This window comes from Epinephelus moara, chromosome 5 (assembly GCF_006386435.1).
Source record: "Epinephelus moara isolate mb chromosome 5, YSFRI_EMoa_1.0, whole genome shotgun sequence".
Lineage (NCBI taxonomy): Eukaryota > Metazoa > Chordata > Actinopteri > Perciformes > Serranidae > Epinephelus > Epinephelus moara.
The window spans coordinates 42710411-42734146 of NC_065510.1; the positions used below are offsets into that span (position 1 = coordinate 42710411).

General features: G+C 38.8%; 2 protein-coding genes and 1 pseudogene across 3 annotated transcripts in view; 1 reads left to right on the forward strand and 2 right to left on the reverse strand.

Moving 5' to 3' along the window:
• The window catches only part of LOC126390014 (testis-expressed protein 2-like), a 49483-nt gene extending 36014 nt beyond the window's left edge, over positions 1–13469 (reverse strand). For both annotated transcript variants that reach the window (XM_050044077.1, XM_050044076.1), the window contains exons 1-2: positions 13279–13469; positions 12651–12742 (exon numbers count right to left, since the gene is read on the reverse strand). The gene's annotated coding sequence lies outside the window, so the exon portion shown is untranslated. The remainder of the gene's footprint in view (positions 1–12650; positions 12743–13278) is intronic.
• Positions 13470–17280: 3811 nt separating this feature from the next.
• On the reverse strand, positions 17281–18177 carry LOC126389631 (myeloid-associated differentiation marker-like). Its single transcript, XM_050043329.1, has one exon. The coding sequence runs from the start codon at positions 18175–18177 to the stop codon at positions 17281–17283; it is 897 nt and encodes a 298-aa protein (XP_049899286.1).
• A 3248-nt stretch (positions 18178–21425) lies between these two features.
• Positions 21426–23089, forward strand: LOC126389632 (piggyBac transposable element-derived protein 3-like; annotated as a pseudogene).
• The last annotated feature ends 647 nt before the right edge of the window (positions 23090–23736 follow it).

Below are 23736 nucleotides of genomic sequence, written 5' to 3' on the forward strand. Positions count from 1 at the left end.
TGACTCGTGCTACAGACGGACGAACGAGCCACGTATCTCGGTGCCGCTTAAAAACAGTTGATACATCTGGCTACATCTTTCCGACATCAAATATCTGTGATCACCTTGACCCGCGTGTGTAAAAGCGCACACAATTCCGTGTCCTCTCACTGCGGATGCTGTGATTTGATGGCCCGGTACTCATTGTAGCCCACTCTTATAATAATAATAATAACAATAATAATAACTTACTGTGGACCTATATGCCATGTTTTTTAATAAAAATACCACAGGAGTTCGATGAAAAACAGGTAATGTCAGCCTGAATTATTTGCGTGTGTCGCCGGTGAAAATCGCTGACATGCATGGGAAATACAGCTTCTACAGGCTCGCCATAGCTTACTGTCAGGACTCAGGGACCAGAATTTGGGATGGCGGACCGTCAGAATGGCGATATTTCGGAGTGATGGCCTGTAACCATTGGTTAAATGGCCGGATCGGTTGGTATTCGAAATAACTGGGGCTTTCCTGGTATAATGCAATAGCACCAGCCAGCGGTGAAACCTGTGTACACGTTTACACGAAAAAAATGACCCACTCTAAACGTTTAAAGATTTTTGTACACGAACTCACCCCTAGCCATGACGTCTGTCATAACAGAACATGATCCCCAGGGGTCTTGACCAAGTATCCACTGGTCAGTGGAGATGTAAAAATACATACTAACAAAACAAAAACAAAACAAAAGTAGGTAGGCGGCATTTTGCTGCACTCCCCGATTTTGTTTTTATACTGCCAGTGCTGAAAAAAGACTGATTGGGTTTTCCTGCAAATTTGCACAATTCCTATCTAAAAAGGGGTAATGTGTCTATCTGCATTAGTGGAGAGAAAGGTGTGTGAACTGGCATGTTTGAGTGACTAAGAGGCAGTGGTAAACTGGTAAATGCATTTCACAGAGTCATTTCAGATTCCAGGCTCTGAGGACAAATAAACAATAGCAGCCTAATAGAACTGAAACTGCTCTCAAGAATGCTGACAAACTGGTGAGACAGGCAGGGATTGAAAGGTTAGGTGGTGAGATCATCACGTCTCTCAGCCTTCCTCACCCAACTTGAGCACACTTTGCCATTGAAACAAAATGAACCAACACAGTGCACTGACAAAATATGATTATGTTATTGCTTTTGGAAGGTCAGTGTACCACCGTTACCCTGTGCAGCCACAGTTAAATCACAAAAATTTACCTCTATTTTGGTCGGGCCTCACTCATTTTACAGTTGCAACTGTGTGAATTAGTCTCATGACACTTATTAAAACTAGTAAACAAATGCAGTGCATAATTTCAAAGGTTTTAAGATCATATAAAATAACCAGCCTTTCCTAAATTCCTGAGAAATGACTTTTAAGAAATACATGGTTTCTGTTAAAGCAGCATGTAACAGACCTACTGAACTTTAATGCTACCCCTGTTTTGCTATAATGCGTGTCCTAGATAAATGTCTCACTCTCTCAGCATGTACAATGAGATGGCTGCAATAGGTATTTGAGACAGTGCGATGCCTTTATTGTGAAATGAGTTGGTCAGTTTAAGTTTTTTCCTCTTTTCGCTAGCATTTAAACATTCTGATGATGAAGCTGTTATGACAGGTTTGGCAGAGTTTAACACTTGTTCTTAAGTGGCCATCAGGATAGTTGGATTACTCAATTGCTGCCTGCAATGGCTCAGCTGTTGTGGATCACAACAGTGAGAAAACACTGGCTCGAGGACAGCATGTGACAGCGTCCACCGAGGCAAGGAAGTAAAAAATAATCCTGCATTAAGAAACACAGTGGGTGAAAGAGAGAGAAAGAGACTGCAACAGTAGGCTTTCATACAGTGACACAGTGACCCTGGCTTTACACAACTACCCAGACTAAATATGACTACTTGCTTTTACTTACAAATAAACAGAGAGAAGCCATGTGTTTCTTGCTTTAGTTAAGACTCTGTGATAGGGCTGCACAATATATAGGTTTTTTTTTTAAATTATCATCCCAATGTCAATTTGCACAATAAACACACTGTTAAATACTGCAGTATTGCACTCAGAGATTTTTTGAGTCAAGCCTTGTTTCTACTAAGCAGTCTGGTTCAGTTCAGTTAAGTTTGTTACACATTGGAATGGTTATTTTTGTATTTCCATTGTGATAAGTTGTGGATGGTACCAATAGAACTGTTCCTCACCATCCCCATTTTTGGTTACCCCTCTGCTGGCATACCAAGCATACTGACACATTACTAAAAGGTGGAGCTAGAAAAACTGTTGTCAATAGACAAGTGTCACTCTTGCTCAGGGGTGAGTTGTGGCTGGTTTTGAAGGTAATGTAAACACTGTTCATATATTAGTAAACTATACAATTAAAGGATCTTCTGCTGCCTGTTCATCTTTACTAGTTAACAGTTAGCAGCTACAGACTGAGAAAAAAATGATTTAATATACTGGGCCGACTGCCAGCAACTACCAGCAACTTTTAAGGTGGAAGGTTTTCTTGCGTGTTACTCAATGCATGAGTTGATACTGTGAATCTATTAACACTCCTTAAATCTAAATTTTACAACTTTGACCATACTCTTTGTTTTAATTGTCTCTAGGGTGGCATAGGCTTTAGTGATGACTGGATCTTCATGTGTTAAAAAAATATATGAATTTCAACCGCTTTATGTGAACTTAAATTCTATTTCTTCACTTGGAGAAAAACATGGCAGGACGTCATTCCAGTGCGCTCCGACAGAATTACACCTATGCTCTTGCTTGACAAAGATACAATGCACAAACCCGTTATTTTTAAATATCCTATTCAGAGAGACTCTCACTCCAGCCTGTTCTTTATCATTATGAAAATGTCAGCGTGCAATCTGTTCCGTGGACAATAAATGAGATGCAGACGTTTCTCTGTATCACCGATGAAGAGGAAATACAGTGAGAGCTGGACGGAGCAGTGATTAACAACAAATCCATCTACATTTAAGAGTATTGTCTGCAGTGGAAATGCTAAACAGATCCACAGTTTAGGCAAGTCCACACGGGTTACGTCACTAAAGGTACCATACAGAAAGTTTTTAATGGAAATGCAACATTAGTTGATAGAGTATCAGTAGAAAACTGCACTTTCTCGCATCCTCGCTGACGTATTACATCCTCTGCATGGCTAATATGAATTATTACCATCAGGACGGAGGTACAGCCTCTTAAGACTTCCCATGCCCAGAGGTCCTTTATACCTTTTAGCATAACTCTGTTAAATAGAATGGGTGAACTTGGGTGATGCTATGTGGGCACTTTGGTTGTATCATCTGTTGTATCATTTGATTGATGTTTAAATTGTCTGTATTGTAATGTCCAATGTTATGAATTGTCTGGTTTTGTCTGCAGTGTCAAGTGTTTGTGTTGTGGTGTCTTCATTGTAATGTTTTCTGTTTTTTCTGACGGCCACAGACACAAGAAAAAATTCTGAAAGGACAATAAACAATATCTATCTATCTATCTATCTATCTATCTATCTATCTTATAAAGTAACTATCATTCTTGTTTTTATTGGTGCATTTTGTGTTGAGTCCAATGTTCAATTTGTTCAACGAAAGAATGTTGGTAATAATTACCTTTCATTTTTAATTCAACAGTTAACTAGTATTTTAGCAGTATACTGAAAGCAGCAGGAAGACAGAACTGAGTACACTTTGATATTTGTTATTGTGATACTCAACAACATTATAACATATTTTCCTAATCCTATTGTGCAGACCTACTCTGTGATGTTCAGCCTATTTCAAACCTGTCAGTTCACTGACCCACATGTTGTTTGTGCTAAATAATGCACTCTTCACTTAACTGCTTAATGTTGTCAACAAGCACTCATTATTTTTAAATGAACTCCTTGGCTGCAGCAGTGACAAAACTTTGACCTGGATCAAGCTCAGGGATCTGCCTCTCTGCTCCGGTTACAGATACAGACTCAGTCAGCCTTAACATCAGCTTCCACAAGAAATGCATCTCTTTGTATTTTAAGAAATTGTGTCAACATTTTTTTCTTTGTGTGTGTGTGTGTTTTTTTGTGTGTTTCCAGTCTTTAAATAAGAGGGTTCTTTCATTGCTATTTTAACTACTAGCCTCGCTTCAATTATTATTCAATAACAGCTAGTCACATGTACAGCTCTTAAAAACATGCCACTGGTTATAGCAACAAAGACAAGTTAAGATAACTGTTATAACTGAGCACAAGGGGTCAACCATGTAATCTTGTTTTGCAGACAGGCTATCAAGACAAACCAGGGCTCTTTTCATAAGGCCTTGGCCCACTGCTTGGGTTTAGTTATGGTTTATAACGGAAAACGGTCAGCAGCTACACTGTATCACATCTTCACAAGTGTAAATCTGGCTGTCAGCCTAACAGGCTTATCGCTACCAGAAGATCTATCCAAAAACAAGTCACAGTGAAACTGAGCCTTCTAGCCAAACACAACAACATGGGAATGGCGCATTAAGCCACAGTTTGCATCCAGGCCTTTGGGGCAGCAATCTGCCCCGCTGGCCACATCTGGTCGAACCCAGGAGAGGACTGGATCAACTTCCTGCTTTGTCTCCATAAGGACTCTTCTGTTTGCCCAAACAGTTCCCAGTACATGCTGAATGTCAGCATACTACAGTCAGTTCTTTTCCACAAACACAGAATTAACAACAGACAGTGACATAAAACAGCACAGTTTCCGTGATTGTCTCAAAGCAGACAATCAAACCTGTTCTCTGTAGAACTGTGACTGAGGATTTTTCCTGTTTCTGAAAACATTCACCACCACACCTGTAACTGGCTGCCTGGATCTAACTAGGGTAATTACATTTTTGTGCAACCTAATACAGATTCATGACAGCAGGGTTGAGGCACACATGAGACATCAAACACTGATAACAACTATGGGTGTAAATCACAGGTTCTAGCACGATACAATATTATTGGTGCAAAGTGAAAACATTGTTTCATATTGTATGGCATTGATTCTCTGGACAGCAATATTGTTTGAATATCTTTAAGTCTGTCACAATGTTATTTTGATTTCATTCATTGCAGGGGCCTGTGATTGATTTGAGATCGTATCAGTAAACATCTTAAATGTCTATTTCTTGGCTGCTTACCATTATCTGTCTGGTGCTAAGCTGCTAGGACTATTTCTGCTTGGACAAAATGGCGACACAGATGTACCATGGGAATTTCAAAATAAAGGCGTATCTTAAAGTAGATACTATGTATCAATGTTTTTACTCTGCATCAATAATACTGGATCAGTGATCACTGAATCGATGTATCTATCCAGGTCGATGTATTGGTACACCCCTAATAATAATAAGTGATTTAGTTTCACCTTTAATCATTAGTTGGTGTACAATGCTAATAATTTACAATATCTAAGATAATTAAAGTGAGAGTAAAGTAAAATCTGAGATTTACATCTGAACACATTACACATGTTAGAAAACACTTGTTGAAAATGTGAAAAGACTGGGAACTATATATACTAAATTGTGGAGTTAAACAGTGTGTGCAAGATTTTTTGTGCAAGGCGAAAGCCCAGTTCAGACCAAAGATTTGTGACGCGATGAAACCATTTTAAAACGTTGCAGAGAAAAGTTGCAGTAGTGTGAACTGGCTGGTCTGAGTTCAACTCAAGCCGGCTGATGGTGTCACCTGCAACTCACTGGTGGCTGGCTTTAAAATGGAGAGCATGTCACCTGTTTCAACAACCAATCAGCTTGTAGTAAAGTCTGCTGGTTAAGTCAAAATGACCACAGACGGCATGTTCACTTGCTGCAGTAGGTGCTCCATCCCCACCAAGCCCTCTGTTTCCGTCCTCACAGTGTGCTGGTGTTATACATTGCCAAACGGTGCATTGCAAGTAGTTGCCTGTTTTTACCTTGTCCCGTTGTGAATTTTTTGTCTGACCTAGGTTTAAAAGCTTGCTCCATAACACAGTGTAGTAACCTTTAGCATAGCCCCACCCCTATACTATTTAAGAACTAGAGCCATTGAGTTTTGTTGTTGTTGAAAATAAATAAGAATGACCTTTCTGTTGCAGACTGAGAGGATTTTCATTTAGCAATAATTTCGCACTTCTGGCTAGCAATAAATCAAACAGAAACTTAACTAAGACTGTGGAATGCAGTAATCATACATGTATTGTAATCGGTGTTGGACAAACTGAAAGGAATTGGGGAAAGCATTTGTCAGCCAAACTGTAATAACAAAAGACTACATTGTTATGGTGTGTGTGAGCAGCTCATGGGAGACTGAAATGGTCTGAGCTATGTCATTGTATTTCACACTAATCCGTAGATCATGGCAAATGACTGCTTGAAATTCTAAAGGAGTGGCTTTAATGTTATAAAAAGACAGCTGCACTGTTCCTCAGGGCTCAAATTAAAACAGCAAATGAATTCACTGATGCTCAGACATCTCATTTTTTTCCCCAGCTCCTTGCTCTCACAAGAAATGCTGTTTGTGAACATACTGAAGCTTTGTGAATGTCTCAGTTTCAAGTGAAAAACTGAAGTGGTATTTATAGACAGGCTATATTTATACATCTTCCTACCTCCCACCTTGCCTCCATCTCTTTCCTCTGGTAACAAGTGATTATTATGATGGTATTGAGATAAATGGCACTGTCAGCGTACAATGGAGCCAGCACCTGAAACACGCCTGTAAACATTTGGCGAACACATTCCCCTGATGCCTCAGTAATGGCCATTATTTCAGTGGTTGGACAGGGGAGGAGGAAGCACCTGTCTGTAACAACTGAGCTGTTTGGTGGGGCCAGCATGAATGAGGGAGCCCAGGACAAGTAATGCTTAATAGCCACATAACTAAAGGCTTACATGTATCTCACCCATTCTTGAGAATTGGGACAAATCGTGTCAATCAATCCAAAAAAAAAAACAAAAAAAACTAAAACTTAAAATTATAACTTATAAACATACTAATTACATGTCTGGGGTGAAACATCAAAAAGGACAAGGATAAGGTAAAGGATTTACATATATTAAAAGAAATATTATTTATAAAATATTTTGATCTGCTTACATTTTTTTAACTTCTAAACTTGCCCTGTGCCAACACAACTTCAAACGATTAAAAAATGTGTTAAAAGCCTTTAAAATCTAAAACTAACAGTTCGTACTGATAACATCGGTGTAAAAATATATTGCTATAATCATCTTTGTTTTAAAATATTTTTTATGAAAATACTGGCTATTTAAAGATGTGTCCCAGATTTTTGTCAACTGTCAGATTTCTAAAAAGAAACATAATTTAATCAGTCATAAAAGGAGTTAGCTACGTCACAAGGACTCCTGTTTCACTACCTGGCTTCCAAAAAGGCGAGCACGTTGCTCAGGTAGGTAAGCTTTCTATTTTTTGATAAATTCATTAAATAATATTGCTATCAGGTGTGTCACAACCATAATAGGTTGATTATGTAGCCTTTCTAAATCCAAACTAAATAAAAATTATAGTTTAAAAATGAGTATTTTGATTGGCATTAAGTGAACTCTTGCTGCTTTGAAAAATAAAATAGCTCCTCACTACGACAAATTATAACTTCTTGTCAACTTCTGACATTCATTACGTTATTCAAGAAAAAAATTCTAGATTTTGATCTTTTAAATTATATAGCCTATTCTCCGGCCTAATTGAAGTGTTAAAATCAAAAACCCCAAAAATAAAAGGTTTTATCCCAATTCTCAAGAATGGGTGATCTTCAACCCTAATGGCAAATCATATCTTCCCTTATCATAAGTGGGCTTTCCATCCAAATGTATCGAAATTTTTGAGCGAATTTTGTGAAAATGAGCAAAGGCAAATGCGAATTTATGCCCGTTTCCATTCGTTATTTTTTTGCGATTATAGCAAAGGCAAATGCGAATTTATGCCCGTTTCCATTCGTTATTTTTTTGCGATTATTGGGAGTCAATAGGAAGAGCAGTAGGTGGCGCTTCTCGTGAAAAATGAACAAAATGAAAAGGAAGAGCAGTAGGTGGCGCTTCTCGTGAAAAATGAACAAAATGAAAAAACACCCCGGTAGAAGAAGAGTGCGCCATGAGATGACGTCATAAGAGAGCGTCTTATGCCCACTGTAAACAACAACACACTCAACTGACACTCAACAACTGACCCTGGACAGATTCCTGATAAACCTGTTGGCTCTTGGGAGAACTCTGGTTAGCATTTTGTCAGCGTTCACAGCGTACCTAACCAGCTTGAAGAAGAGACGACAAAGAAGAAGTTTAATGTTAAGAGTACTGTCGGAAATAGCTGGAAGGAGACCACTGTGTCGTTCTCCGTGTGTATGGGAACGTAGCGTGTGAAGGACTTTTGGGAAGTAGTTGTCCAGCAGCATTTCACTCACGAACTCTGGCTGAAACATTTCCGTATTTCAAGGGCCACATTTGAGGATCTGTGTGCCAGTACGTCATCGTTTATTCGCAAAACCTGTTTCCATAGCAAAAAGTCGCATTTTCCTTTTATCAATACGCTGACAAATCCACCCCCTCCAAGCGTAAAAACTTTTTTTGCGAATTTTCGGCCTTTTTTTTAATTTCTGGCGTTTCCATCAATTTTTTTTTTTTCGCAATTTTTGAAAATGCGAATAAAAATAGGTGGATGGAAACCCAACTATAGACAAGGAAAACTGATAATGTCATAACTGATTCAAACCAGAGTCGAGTAAAAACTGACACATTTTGGCTTTGTATATGTTGCACTGTCCTATGCACTGCCAGCATTGTACTGATAGGCATCATAAGTGTATGAGATTTATCAAGAACTCTACACCAATCAATAAAGACTCACCCTTCTATGGAATTCTGGAAATATCACATGTCCAACAAAGCCCTGGCCATTGCTTCGACAAAAACTAAGTCGCCTACGAACACACACACGCACGCTTAAGTGCGCCAATAACTTGTTTGAAGGACTGCTTCCTGAAATTCGGAGATTCGAATCATCACTCAAAGACCCCTCAGTTGACTGAAATTGCCTCAAGTCGAGCAGTCTTTTTTTTTTTTTGCTAGTCAGTGTGCTGTGCAGTGTACTTTGAGGGGATGTTTTGGTCCCCAGATTTTACTGCGGAGTGAGTGCATTTGACATTCATTACACTCCTTGTTAAAGAGAGCTGCGGATGATGCAGCAGCACAGAGGGGGGGAGACTCTGCACAGTTAGGCTCCAAGATATTTATTATCTTCTCTCTTCTGCTCAATAGTGCTGAATTAACAGCTCACAGCAACTTAATACGTCATAGGCTCTGGCTTTTGGTTGATATCTAGTGTCGGTGAAAAATCTTGCTGCACATTTCTGATCAGTTGTTAGTGCAGTTGGCATCTTAAATTTTAGATGATTTCTACTCTCACACTAAATGTCCCGCTAAACCCTGTTCAAACTTTAAAACTTAAGCTGTAAGCTAGGCTTATTGCTTTCGAGATTGCTAACTGTGTCAAGTGGGGCCTGTGTTTATGGACAGACATTCACCTATCACGCTTTTCCATCTCTTCAAAAAAGAATTTTAAAAATAAGGACAAATTACCTTACCCATACTACTCTGTATAATGTAGACTGGGAAACTATGAATTAAACTTATGAATTAAATTGGAGGGTTGTGTTGTTACAAGAGAAGGCTTGGTTTGTTTAATTTTAATACTAACAGGCTGTGAGTCAGGATTCTCACTCAATGCTTTGATTAAGCCTTGACCAAAACAAGACATTTCTGAGTTTTATAAAAATAGGTCAGACCTGGTGAGAACTTGGAGGGCCACAACACGAGTCAAAGCCATGAGCAGGTGTACAGTCAACAGGGGTGTAGGCCTCTTCCTACACAGAGTATGATAAGCAGCACATGTTCCTTCTCTCAGCGTGAAAAATGAATATGACACACCCCACTTCAGGAAGAGAACACTGGTGAAAGGTCACTGCACCTGCTGCTAAAAACATCCTTCTGTCTCTCACAGGTGTTGAAACCTGATTTTGTTTTTCAATTCTCTAACTCACTGATGCCTTCCTTTCTCATTCACCCTTTTTAACCGTTCTTGAGATACTGCGTTCACGAGAATGGGATGGATGGACAAGATGCAAACGTAATGCCTCTGGCCACTTCTATTGCTGGTGCGAAGGAATAAAAACAAGTAACTGTACTACTGCATTTGGATGCATATTTTGGACAACTGCTTCCCTTCAACTCACCATTTTTGTATTTCTTCAGCTAAATACTGTGTAATATGGCACCATCCAACACATGTTATGAGACATTAATTTAAGTATGACCCACACTTCATCAAAAGCTGCTATATCAGGTTTTGGGTAAACAGGCTAGGCTAGTAGTTTTTGTTCTTTCATGGGATTTGTTGATAGTAAAAAAAAAAAAAATTTAAAAAAAAAAAACTTAACTGAGGCTGGATTTATGGTGAGCCTGTGCATCTAACCATCCCCTCCTGTTCTGTTTACATCCAGTTCTCACCATATACCCTGTTTCTAACCAACCGTTTTTATTTTGTTTTGGTTTTTTCTCTTTGTCACTTACACATTAGACATTCATGCACTGCCATGTCAACTACATGTATTCTCATCTAATAGTAAAAAATATTATCTTTGTGGATTTAATATGACCTTTTGGAAAGCACCAACCTGTGTCTGTGAACCACAAAAACACATTACAGATTAGTAATTAGGATGTATATAAGGCAAGGCCATATGGGTGAAACCAATATAATGTTATGAAAAATGTGTATTTAAAAAAATCAAATAAAAGATTCAGTGAAATAAAGTGTTTTAAACTACAATATTGTTGGACTTTTATATCAGCCTTAATATCTACAATTCAATTCAGATCTGAATGCCAGATCGAAACGAAAATGCTGTAGTATCCAATAATGTACCTTCTTTGTAATATACACATCATCTTGACCTTAACCACCCTGTATACAGGCTTTTAGATGAGTTACTCTGACAAAGGAATGAAGGTTTTGTTTTAAAGATACATTTCAGTAGTCTGTATACATTATACAAGATCTCATAACTCATGTTTTGTGCAACTCTGAAAGTCAAATCACCTTTTACTCTGAATTACTCAACAACACAGCAACTGTTGTTTTTTTTAACTAAGCAAGACTTTAAAATCTGCATAAGCCTGAGCAAAGAAATTAAGAAAGACTCCACAGTGGGATTACAAAGAGACCACTGTACAGTTGGGGTGCAAGGGTCAGGACCACAATAATGTAGCAATAGATCTAAAAATGGCCATGTGATAAATTATTACGAGGGGTAATTAAAGGGAATTATAGAAAGCCTAGTTGCACCAAAAAGCGTGGTCTGGTGTGTATGGCTGGGTTATGGCCTGGAGATATGTTGGTGCAGAACCCTTCAGCAGACTTCGTGATCAATAAATTATCAATACATGATGTTGGACCCAGGATATCCAAGCCTGTTTATAGGACCAAAACACCCAGCCCAATATAAGGATTCTGAGGACAGCACTTGCAGCCTTGTCACCTGCACTAATGTTTCACACTGGAATTCGCTTAGGAGACACTGAACTTCAACCAGTGCGCAACCTAATGTTTTATTATAGCAGAGCAACAGCTACATATCAAAACTGAGAGAGAAAACACTAAAGAGACACCTCTGTCAGGAGTAAACAGTTAAATGGGAGGAGGTCATTATGCACAGAAACCTTGCATAGCAAGTTACTTAACATTTCAAATATACCTTGAGGTCAATGTGTGCAAAAAAACCTGTAGAACGCCTTGCTGCTATTGACTTTATCGCCATCCATACCTCAGGGCCTTTAGTTGTAGTCCTTGAACATCAGTGGTGTTTCTAAAAAGTTGTTTTGACAGTTTGATGAGAGCTATCCAGCCTAATACTTTTTTCCTTATACATGTCTCCTGCACCAGCATCACTGCAGGTGCAGGAGACAAAGATGGCAAACCTGCCCTTTGCTGTAGGGTTGCAACTGTATGAGATTTTCACAGTACAATAGCCGTCTCAGAAAATATCTGGGTTTCACAGTGTCACGGTATTACAGAATTTATATTAATGTCAGTCACAATGACCATTAAATGTATGAAAACAGAAGGGTTATTGTTGGTTGAACAAACATTGTATCATTATGATTGAAATTTGAAACCATTTTATTAATGAAAATACGTGTAAAAATAAATCTCCCCTTAGAAAATGATTCAAATAAAGGGGAGATTCAGTGTCCAGTTGTATCTTTTTTTTTAATATTGTAAAAGAGCAAATGTACACAGCATGATAGCCGCAACCTTTTATTTCATGATATAGCCTACCTTTAAAGCAGTATATGGCTGCAACCCTACTTGGCAGTCATGATTCCCATGACAAACACAGTATTTTGTAATCACCTGAGTTTCTCTCTATGTTTCCCTTAAGTTTGATTTGATCCCTAAAACCATTTCTGTACACTGATCTGTGTGCATTCCTACTCTGATCTCCATTCTCCTGAACTATGTTTGTGCTCCCTCTCACGCCTCTGTCTCTTCTCTCTCTGTCTAGCTAGACTTTACCCTCACTAAGGTCATTTGTAGCTCAGGAAATGGATCAATAATGAGTTTAAATTTACTGGCAAAGTGCTTACCTTGTATCCTCAGAGCCATTCAATCCAGCCTGGGACTTGCATCTGCCTGCTGCAGAGTCACGTTTCACATGTCCATGATGCTCAGGGGGCTTCTGAGAAACACATTATTGGCAAGAGAAATTTAAAATCACTACACATATGGGTTACAAACACATTAAGTGACAGTATACGGAGGCTGTTGTTGCGTCTTAGTGAGTAAGTCGTTACAGTGGTTGCCTTTGTGTGCTATGTTTGTAGACTGTGACCTAACCATATGGCAAACAATAAAAACCATTCCCAGTAGCAGTTAACATATGGGTGTTGTTATAAGGAGTGAACTGCATGAGCTAATACGCAAGCTAACGTGGTCTAAATAGAGGCTTGTCAAGCTTTGGAAACAAACCTTACGACTAATAGTGAGACCAGTCTTTTGATACAGGTGAGATAAGCGAACAGCAACGTTAACTAACAGGCGTATTCTGCCCTTTTTACTTTAAATATGACTTCGTATTTAAAACTAAACAGACGGACTGGAAAATTAGCTTGCTACAAACTGAATCACCAGTTAGTTTTAAAGCTCCTGCTGCTCGAGGTCATTACACCAAACTCGCAGAACGTTGCTAAAAGAGACACGTCAAAGATAGCTTACCGTGTCCGGGGGACTTCATTTCTGTGTGGATAACGTTACACCGAACAAAATTGAACTTCCAAAAGGAGTCCTAAGGCTTTTCTCGACACGGTAACGTTTGAGTTATCAGTTCCACGTACCAAGTTGTATTAACAACTCGATTTCTTGCTCAGCCTGTTGACAACTGGCTATCTGGACTGAGTTCCTTAAAGAAAAAACACAGCAGTCTATCAAGGCCAGAGAAATCGAGACCGAGCAGAGCGATAGCTGGCTTGCTATCTGGGGCTGGCGATCGATTTATCGATAGAGCTTCTTTTAAGGCCTGACGTTAGAGCGGATGAGAAGGTAAACTGCAAGTTATAACCATGGTGCACTGTGCTTTTTGGCTCATCAAGAACAATAGAAAAAATAAAAATAATAAATACAATAGACAATATTTCAAAATTTAAAGGACCTTATAATTAAGCGCAATTGTGAGATTTTGTCGAACAAATTTCTATAGCCTCCCCTACTAAATAACCATCCAAAAGAAACTAGCAGGTGTTTCTCCAGTCTCATCAAGTTAGGGTGAACTCAGGTGAGACACCTAAACCACCTAAACTCTTAAGAATATTTTATGTGTTACTTTTAGAGTTTGTTATGGTTCTCTGCTATATTTCTATAAGGAAAATTTGCTGCTAAGTAAATCATTCTAGAACTTTGGACCCTCAAACACATGAAGAAACCCTACCTCACTCCAGTGACATGTTCAGGTAAAATCAGACAGCTGCAGGGGCGTAAATACAGACAGTGCAGGCAGTGCAGTGGCATTGGGGCCCATGGGGTGGGGGTGGCAGGCCGTAGAGAGAGTGGTTGGTGGGCGCACTCTCTCTAAAGCAGAGAATGATCCCTTGTGAGTGATTCAACTTGCCACCTCAGAAATATGCCTCTGTTCAAAGAACACATGTTAAAATACAAATGCTGTTATGTGCTCGATATGCCCTCGAGAAGCCAAACCCATCTCTGTCAATGTTTCTTTTATTTTTCTTTTGTGAAATAGTAAGTAGAAATCTATAACAAAATGATGTGTTTATTTTACATAAACTATATAAACTATAAATACATTATTACCCCACTAAAAATCCCAGTAATGAACAATTTCTGATTTTATTTGGTATTTTTGCCATATACAGATTTGCAGTGATGATTGGTAATATGTATGTTGATGTTGTCCAACGTCAAGTCTATATTTGATCATGTGATGATACTATAAAATATACAGTAGCTGTTTCGATACAAAATCTGGCACCAGGGCCCGTCATAATAGTGTGCACTGGGGCCCATCCTAACTACCGTACGCCACTGGATAGCTGGTAAAGTAAAATGGGACAGTCGTAGGGTTTTTTTTTGTTTGTTTGTTTTTTGAATGGTTAAATTCATTTATCAATTCATTCATTCATTCATTCATTCATTACATCATTAATGTTACTGAACTATTTATTAGAAAAGAATGTCCAACATTTCCGCCATGCTGTCACTGATCTTTTGCTGCCTGTTTTCTTGGTGCCATGTGTGTGTAACAATTGTGGCTAATTCTGAACTATTGTGGCTGACATGGACTTATCGCATTAGCTTTAATATTTATTAAGTGACAAAAATACTATAAATGTCTTTAATATGACAGGGTGCCACACAGTAGCATTAAGTCGTGACTTTATTCCACTTGTTAGGCTAGAAACATGTTGGTTTTGTTGTAGCAAAATGTCCCATTTTACCTGAATGCATTAAGTACTCACTCAAAATCCTTTTCCATAAAAAGTAAAGTGAGATGTGAAAATATTTCGATTTTAAGTAGAACATTTAATAAAATTCAACATCCTACAACATTTTTGTTGTTGTTATACCCTTACTGATAGCTACAGTAATCTTATTACCAAAAAGAGATAATCAACATGCCACATTGCTCACCTTGCGAGTTCTGGGTCCAGTGATTTTTTTTTTCTATAATTCTATCACATTTTCTGTAACTAACTTTGTTCAGTTTTATTTGATTATTATTCCCAACCTGACTTAACTCTCCATGTGTAGCCTAAATCAATGGAGTGATGATTTAAACCCATCACAGTAAAAACATTTCGACACCAGTGCGTTTCTGCTGTAGGAAAACATTTAATATTCTGCACTCGAAGCCCAGTCCGTGATTTAAAAAAGGCATACATGCTGCAGTGAGATTGTTGCGTTTGGTGTTAGTGAATAGCAACTCTTCCCCTTTAAATTAAAGAAATACTTCACCCACAAAATTACCATTTGTATATCAATTAGTCATGCCGTGTTACCTCTTACTTGTCAAGAAAACGTTGTTTTTCTCACATACCTCCATGACAAACGACGAACATAGGCCATTGATTTATTGACTGATTGATTGGGGTCCACATTAACAACAGCAACACTATATCAAATCATCTATTTACATATGCACCATCACTCAAATGATTTATGGAGTATAATGCAAGTCTCATTTATCAATTATCAATTACATATCAATTTGTTTCCATGGAATTAGTAATATTACCAGTACTAGTATTATTTACATATTTATTTCTAGATATTTACCATTACAGTGCTTTGAAAACATCTCAGAAATTGTGAAAAATCATACTGTTATATCTATCTACATAAATAACATAAAATATATGGTATTAACAATAATGAACAGTAATCTGTTTTTTATTTCAGAAAAATTGTAAATGTATTATCTTAGCATCACTACCTGTACTATAAAAGGACAAATCGATTGTTTGGTTGAGCATGGCTTTAGACAGTAAAAAATCATACATGTGAAATTATTAGAGCATATGATGTAAAACATTAAATGTACTGTATCATTTTGCAACAGTGAATGATCAGGAGTGTTTTAATTTTGAAGCAAAAAGGCAAGATTAATTAGACTGGTTTAACGTTACTACCTTTACCATTAAAGGAGAAATCAACCGTTTGGTAGAGCATGTTTTTAAAAAGAATTAATTGACCCTAGACTTTTTGTTTTTGTATAAAGTGGCATAGGTCTGTTCAGTAAGACCTCTGAAACTATAATGTGTTGAAAAAATATGCCTACCTTTGAAATCCCACCACACAGAGCCCTCATGTCTGGTGACTTTTTCCTAACTTCCTGTGGGAGGCAAACTGCAAGGACATAGCATTTACAGACGCAGCAACATTTAGTGGGCTTGTTCTAGCATAACATACTTAAACTGAATAGCAGAGATAGCTCAGTAGAGTTAATTTCAACACATTTTTCATTCAGTTGATCAAAATGTGCTCAACCAAACAGTTAAGCAGGATGTTAAAAGGATACTAGTGAAAATGCATATTTTTCGGAAGTACTGGATAAATGAGACTTGGATTACACTGCACGAGTTGTGTGAGAGTTTGTAAACAGATGTTTTGATATAGTTTCACTGTTGCTACGCATGGTCCCCAATCAATTAATAAATCAATATGTTGACTTTTTTTGAGACATGTGAGAGAAAAAAAGTTTTGTTTGTGAATTCAAAGTAACAAGACATGACTAATTGATATACAAATGAGTGATCCCTTTTCAGCTGCTACTATAACACTATATTATGTCCATAAAATATGCTGTGTGCTTTTATGAGTCAATGTACCTGTCATATAACCCAGGTTTAGTGGTTATAGTATGTGTGTCGTAGTGAACTGCGCCATAAATGTCTGTCACAAGCCAGTCAAACCAGTCCCTTTTGTAGAACTCATCAAAAGAATACAGTGTGATCATGGCGATCGGTTTCATAATTTTGGGAGGTTTTAGGTTTATTATAGTATGTATGTATGTATTGGTCTTATAAGTTAGCAATTAATATGTCTACATAGAGAGGTTGATTACACAAAGCATCAATATTACGCCATAATTAATAGCAAATACATCCACTCAGTTTGACTTTTACACACTTGACAAAGACAATTTTCTTAAACTTTTTTAGGACTACACATGATGAACTTTACATGCAATACATTTAAAGTACTAATTCATGTGTGACTCCTGTCACACAACAGTTTAATGGAGAAGGCAAGGTCCACTGTATAAGCTAACAGTGTCATACTGGAAACCACTGTTTCCATGAAAACCAGTTCTGCACTTTTGTTGCTTTGTCCGAGGTCCCTAAGCTGCAATATCTTGGTCAAACAAATCACTGTGGCCACCATGTAGAGCAATACTCCAATGAGACTGAAGCCCGCCAGAAATCTGTCAAAAGGTAGAAAACACCGCCCAGCAAAGTCTCCTAATATTACCACAACTGTGACTAGAGACATGAGGATGCAGACACCGTATGACGCACAGGAGACCCACAGCTGCCAACTGTGTACACCACTTGGCGATCCACAGACCACCTCCACAACCAGGGGTATCATAATACAGCCTCCCCAGAGCTGGAGAATCTTAAGGAGGCCTGGCATGCTGCCCATGTAGCCCCTTTGTTCATGGGCTTGGGTGCGCAGAACGTAGGACTCTGAGGTGTAGGCCAGGAAGGTGAAGAAGGAGGCCACAGCAGCTGCCACAGAGCGATGTGACGGCCCTTGATGATCCATGATGAGCCAAGGAAAAACCACAGACGCACTGAGACACATCAGTGCGCCTAAGACTGCCACTGTCATAGTCAGGTTCTTCCAGGATATTGGGATAAGGCTGTGAAACTGGATGATGCTGAGAATGTGGATGAGGAGTGTAAGGGTGAAGAAGAAACACCACGTAAACATGCAGAAGATCCAGAATGTGTTGATGAGTTGGGGGTTAGATGGATTTAAGTCTGAAGGTTCCAGCGAGGCCACAAGGCTGAAGGTGGTACAGCTGGATAAGACTTCCAATGTCCGCACCAAGAAAAGGGGGCTGGTGAAGTCTCTGGCCTCTAGTACAATCACAGGCATTGTCACAACGTTGAATCAGAGTAATCCAGTATCCAAGAGACAAGATATCCTTAGTTGTGTCAAATCATACCTCAGTCTCAGTCCCTCTGGATTGATTTTTTTTTAAAAATTGTAATCAATCAAAAGCTTCGTCAACCCCCTAGTATGGTTCCCAAAATATCCACCTTCGGAGGAATAGTCCAGTACAGTCCATGGAAACAGCCACCTCCAAAAAATCTTCACTTGAACCCTCAGGTATCATAAAACACGTCTCTCTGTTCTGTTCACCAGTGCCTCATCCTTTTTACAAACGGAGTAAATGTTCAAAATACTATCTCTTGGAACATATTTTGCAGCACTGTTGCTGCCAAAACAGGCCTCGCCTACTTCCTTTTTGAGGTTGCAGCAGTGCTTTCAGTCTCACTGGAGGTAGGTGCAAATGACCACAATAAAAAGCATATGCAAACAAGGTTATCTTCCTCCCACCCTCAGTTCTCATGAAATGAAGTTCTCTTTTCTGAGGTTATAAATTACTGTGGGTACAGGTTCTTCTGACTCGATAGACATTACTTTGGCACCACTTTGACCTCACACAAAATGTGGTCACAGGTGGTTCTATAAGTAGTTGTTTCCATGGTGTTTAAAGCTGTGTGTGGAGTCATTAGTATTAAGGCAAGATGTGTTGTTGAGTGCTGTGGATCATTTGAGTCAAGTGTTGCTCAGAGGATCTGGTTGTGGGTGTGGATCTGCTCTACCCTCAGGGGAGAAGAAACTGGTATTGTGAAGAGCATCATGTCTCCCTTTCATTTGACAACAGATGGAAATGTGTTTGAGTTGCTTGGATGGAAATGAGTGTTTGAAAGCTGTAAATCTTTTATTGTCTGAATGTATGCATTGTATGGGAATGCCTTTGTCTTGTGGGCATGCATGCCCCAGCGCTGTGAAAAGGTTTCATGTATGTAGATCAATGTATGTGTGTGTGTCTGTGTGAATGCATGTTTTCATGTTTGCATATGCAAGCATGTTTCTTGTGTATGTGTGTCTGTGTGTGTCTGTGTGTGTGTGTGTATTTACACAAGCTCAAATAGTCCTCTGAAGATCCCAACCAATCACTTTGCCTCTGTGTATCGGCACACCTGCTCTCTGTGTTATAAATAGATGGTGGATACATCAATTCCCTCGTGTAACGCAGCTGAAGTTCAGAAACTTGTGTTTTGACAGAAGGGAGAAGATACACTCCACAAAGACAGACGATAGCTGATAAACAGCGCTAACCTGCCACCACACAATCATTGCTGCAACATGTATTTATACACATTTAAATATAACTAGTTTGTAACTAGTTCATTTATATTTCTTCCTTTGGACAAAAATGCACTGTAGCCTACCAAAAATAGAATACAAATTCCAAAACTACTTTATGGAAAGAATGTCCTGATGATAACTAAATGACATCTATCTGAACTTTAGAACTTCTAAGATTCATTCCCCTTCATTGTCAGACAACAACTCACCCAACTACATAACTTAAAAAAAAACTGATTTAATTAACATTAAAAATGAATGACTTCATAATTCTTGTTTTCTGATAATATTATGGTCAGTGGTGGAGGAAATATTCAGTTCATTTACTCAAGTAAAAGTACTAATGCAACACTGTGAAAATACTCTGTCAAAAGTAAAAGTCCTGACCCTCAAAAAAGCAAAATAGTTGCCAATTAATTTTCTGATAATTGATTAATCAACTGTTCATTTCAGCTGTACGTGTATAAACAGCTATGTAGATTGATTTATAAAATATTTAAAAACTATATTTTTTAATTCAAAAATCTTAATTTGCAAAGTAACTAGTAACTAAAGATATCAGATAAATGTAGTGCAGTAAAAAGTACAATATTTCCCTCTGAAATGTGGTAGGGTAAAAGTATAAAGTGGCATGAAAAGAAAATACTCACGTAAAGTACAAGCACCTCAAATTTGTACTGAAGAACGGTACTTGAGTAAATATTCTTAGTTACCTTCCACCACTGACTGTGGCTCTAGGGAAGATTTGCTGGAAGGAACAGCTGTTGTGGATGGGTCACATTTCTAATCATTTCTGCATGGAAGTGGTGCCCCTCTGTGGTAACAATATTAACTGCAACTTTTTCGAGGTCCCACAGAGAAGGCTGGAAGGCTTCCTGCAGTAGTGATGTGCAGCAGCAGAGGGTGAACGTCTCCATGATGTGAACACAGATGCAGCGAGAGGAAACCTTGTCTGTAACTACATGTGCCTATTTACTTGTAGAATACAATGTACCCACCTTCCAACACATCCCTTTCATAATGTAGACAGATACACATACTGAGTGTGTTTAGTACATGATGTCATTGCTGCCTGTTGACAATTGCACACTTATAAACTGAAATTTAGAGACACCTAATGTATTTGGATCATGTTTTTTACTTCACCTGTCAGTGGTTTTAATGTTTTGGTTGATCGGTGTAGCTAGCTATTTAAATTAGCATCTTATGTAATTTCAGCACAAAGAAGCTTAAAACAATGTCGGCCTGTGATGGCTACTAACAGACTTGTCAGGTACCTATGGCATTAGATGGCTGCCTAATTAGGGACTGACAATTGAAAGCAAAAGTACTACAATAGGGTTTTGTTTCTTGATCAAAATGTAATTTGTCATAGCATGCCAATGTAACATATATTCATCTAACAGGTGGCATTGTCAGAAGTGAATAAATGTATTCAAATTCAGTGGGAACAAGAGATGTATGTCATCAAACATTGGCAGTGCAACCCTCCCAAACAGGTGCTGAGGGTTTTTAATTAACAAATTTACTAAGTGCAATTCAGTTTCACTAAATTATAGAATGCTCTGCTGAAAATTATGACCTTTGTGTTGTTAGGGTCGGTTTCTACCCAGTTATAATATAAGATTGTAAAACAATAATTAGTGCCACTGTCAGCTCACTAACACTGTCAGCCAGCAGCCCACTGACAGCCAGCTCCTCTCTCAACCCTGTGAGCTTTAGTTAGGGCTTCTCTCTTTGCCTATTTGTCTCCTTCCCTGAATAAACAAAACAAACAAACAAAGACAGACATGTCCAGACATGTAAGGCATGCATAAGACCAATTCAGTTTAGAGTTGTTGACTTGCAGAGTACACATGTCTAGCTTGCAGCATGCGAAAATGAGAAGAATTTTTACAATAAGCCAAGCTCTGGATCCTATCTTTGTTGAAAATGAGGCAGAGGACACAGAGCAGCATTGCGATATGGATGAGCAGGTTTCTGAGGAGGAAGACGATGTAGAGTATCAACCAGAAGACACAGACACATCTGATGAGTCTGATGAGGAGGTCACCGGTGCTGCAGCTGCTCCCGCTCCTGCTGAAACATTCAAATCCAAAAGTGGTAACATCTGTTGGAGCTCAGTACCTCCTGACTTACATGGCAGAGCATTATGCAAATGTCATCAAAATGACCCCTGGGATCACAAGGTTTGCTTTGACGAGAGTAGGCGACATCAAGACATGTTTTGATCTGTTCATGCCATTATCACTAAAGAAAGTCATCATTGCCATGACAAACCTTGAAGGAAAAAAAAGTCCACAGTGACATGTGGAATGACATTGATGAGGAATACCTGGATGCCTATATTAGTGTTCTTCTTGCTGGAGTGTACAGATCCAGCAATGAGGCCACTGATATTCTCTGGGACACATCAACAGGCAGAAATATTTTCCGGGCAACAATGTCACTTCAGACCTTCAGAGTCCTCAGATTTGAGAACAGAGATACGAGAGCAAAATCTGACAAGCTTGCTAGCAGTAGGGATGTCTGGGAGAGATGGGTGCAGCTCCTTCCACTGATGTTCAACCCAGGGCCTGAGGTGACAGTAGATGAACGTTTTGTCCCTTTCCATGGAAAATGCCCCTTCCGGCAATGCATGCCCAGTAAGCCAGGCAAATACGGTATAAAAATCTGGGCAGCCTGTGATGTAAAAACCAGCTATGCATGGAATCAGATTTACACAGGCAGACCTGCGAGTGGCATACCTGAGATATGACTACTGGACTGCGGGGTCACAATATCACGTGTGACAATTTTTTTTTACCAGCTATGACCTTCGACAAGAACTTCCCAGGAGGAAACTTACCATGGTGGGCACAATAAAAAAATAATTTAAAAAAACTGAGCTGCCAGCTGATATTTTACAGGTGAAGGATGGGGCTCCACTTTCTACAATATTTGCTTTTACAGACATCACCACTGTTGTTTCATATAGTCCAAAAAAACCTGGAGTGTGATACTTATGTCTACTTTTCACAAAGATGCAGCTGTGTCATCAGCAAGTGACAAAAAGCCCATAATTATCCTGGACTATAATAAAAGCAAAGGAGGAGTGGACAACCTGGACAAGCTGACTGCTACCTACACTTGCCAGCGAATGACCAGGAGATGGCTAATGGTTGTGTTTTATAACATCCAAGATGTGTCTGCATACAACGCATTTGTGTTGTCGACCCACATCCACCTAGGGTGGAACTCAACCAGGAAAAATAAGCGGGGATTGTTTCTTGAGGAGCTAGGAAATTCCCTTGTCAAGGCGCACATTGCACGAAGGGAACGGATGCCCTGAGACCCAGCTGCTGCAGCTTAGGTCAAACAGCTGCAGAGCTCACCTAGCACTCTGTCCACGCCATCAGCAACACAAAGAGCATCAGCGCCAGCATCCTCCTCAACCAGCACAGCCGCAGCCACAAACCCACTGAGGCCACCTGATTCTAGGTGTCAGGTCTGCCCCAGCAATAAGGACAGAAAGACAAACACATTATGCTTCTACTGCAAAAAGTATCTCTACAAAAAGTATCTCTACAAAAAGTATCTCTGCAAAGAACACACAAAAAGTGTCACTTTTTGCCACACATGCATCTAAACACACACACACACACACACACACACACACACACACACATACACATGCATGTTCTTGCACACAAAGACTTTTTTTGGAACTAGTACTTGATTTCCATTGGTTTGATTTGCTTGATTGGTTGTTGCTTGTTTGACATTGCAAATCTACATTTTGTATTATTACTTGTTCTGCTTTTCATTTTGTATTTGTATTAAAGTTCTGTTTTTGAGAAAAATCCGTAACACATTAGATGTTACTATAGTTAATAATATTAAAAAATAAATAAATAAATAATAAAACTAATTTATTTAAGTGTTCTAATACCTTTCAGTAATAGTCAGGTAACATAACAACCCTTTATTTGTTAATTATAATTCTCTTGAGGTTCATTTTACTATCTAACAAGCCTAACAAGGTAACAAAGAGGTAAGAAACAAAGTGGATGCTAAATAATTGTTTTGAGGGTATTTTATGGCTGATTTAAGACACAGGTCAAAACTGACTCGTTAGCATAAGAGATAGTAACAAGAAAGCTAACATACAAGGAAGGTCTTCAGTTTTTCATGTATGCTCTCGTCAAAGCCACCAGACTCCACTGACAAAAACAGTAATTTTACCTCAATGAGCATTGGAGCTGCTGGTCTACTGCTGCCTTGATCATTTAGTTA

Bases quoted from the DNA above. Each gene is read 5' to 3' on its own strand.
- LOC126389631 (XM_050043329.1), bottom strand. From the start codon at position 18,177: ATGCCTGTGATTGTACTAGAGGCCAGAGACTTCACCAGCCCCCTTTTC.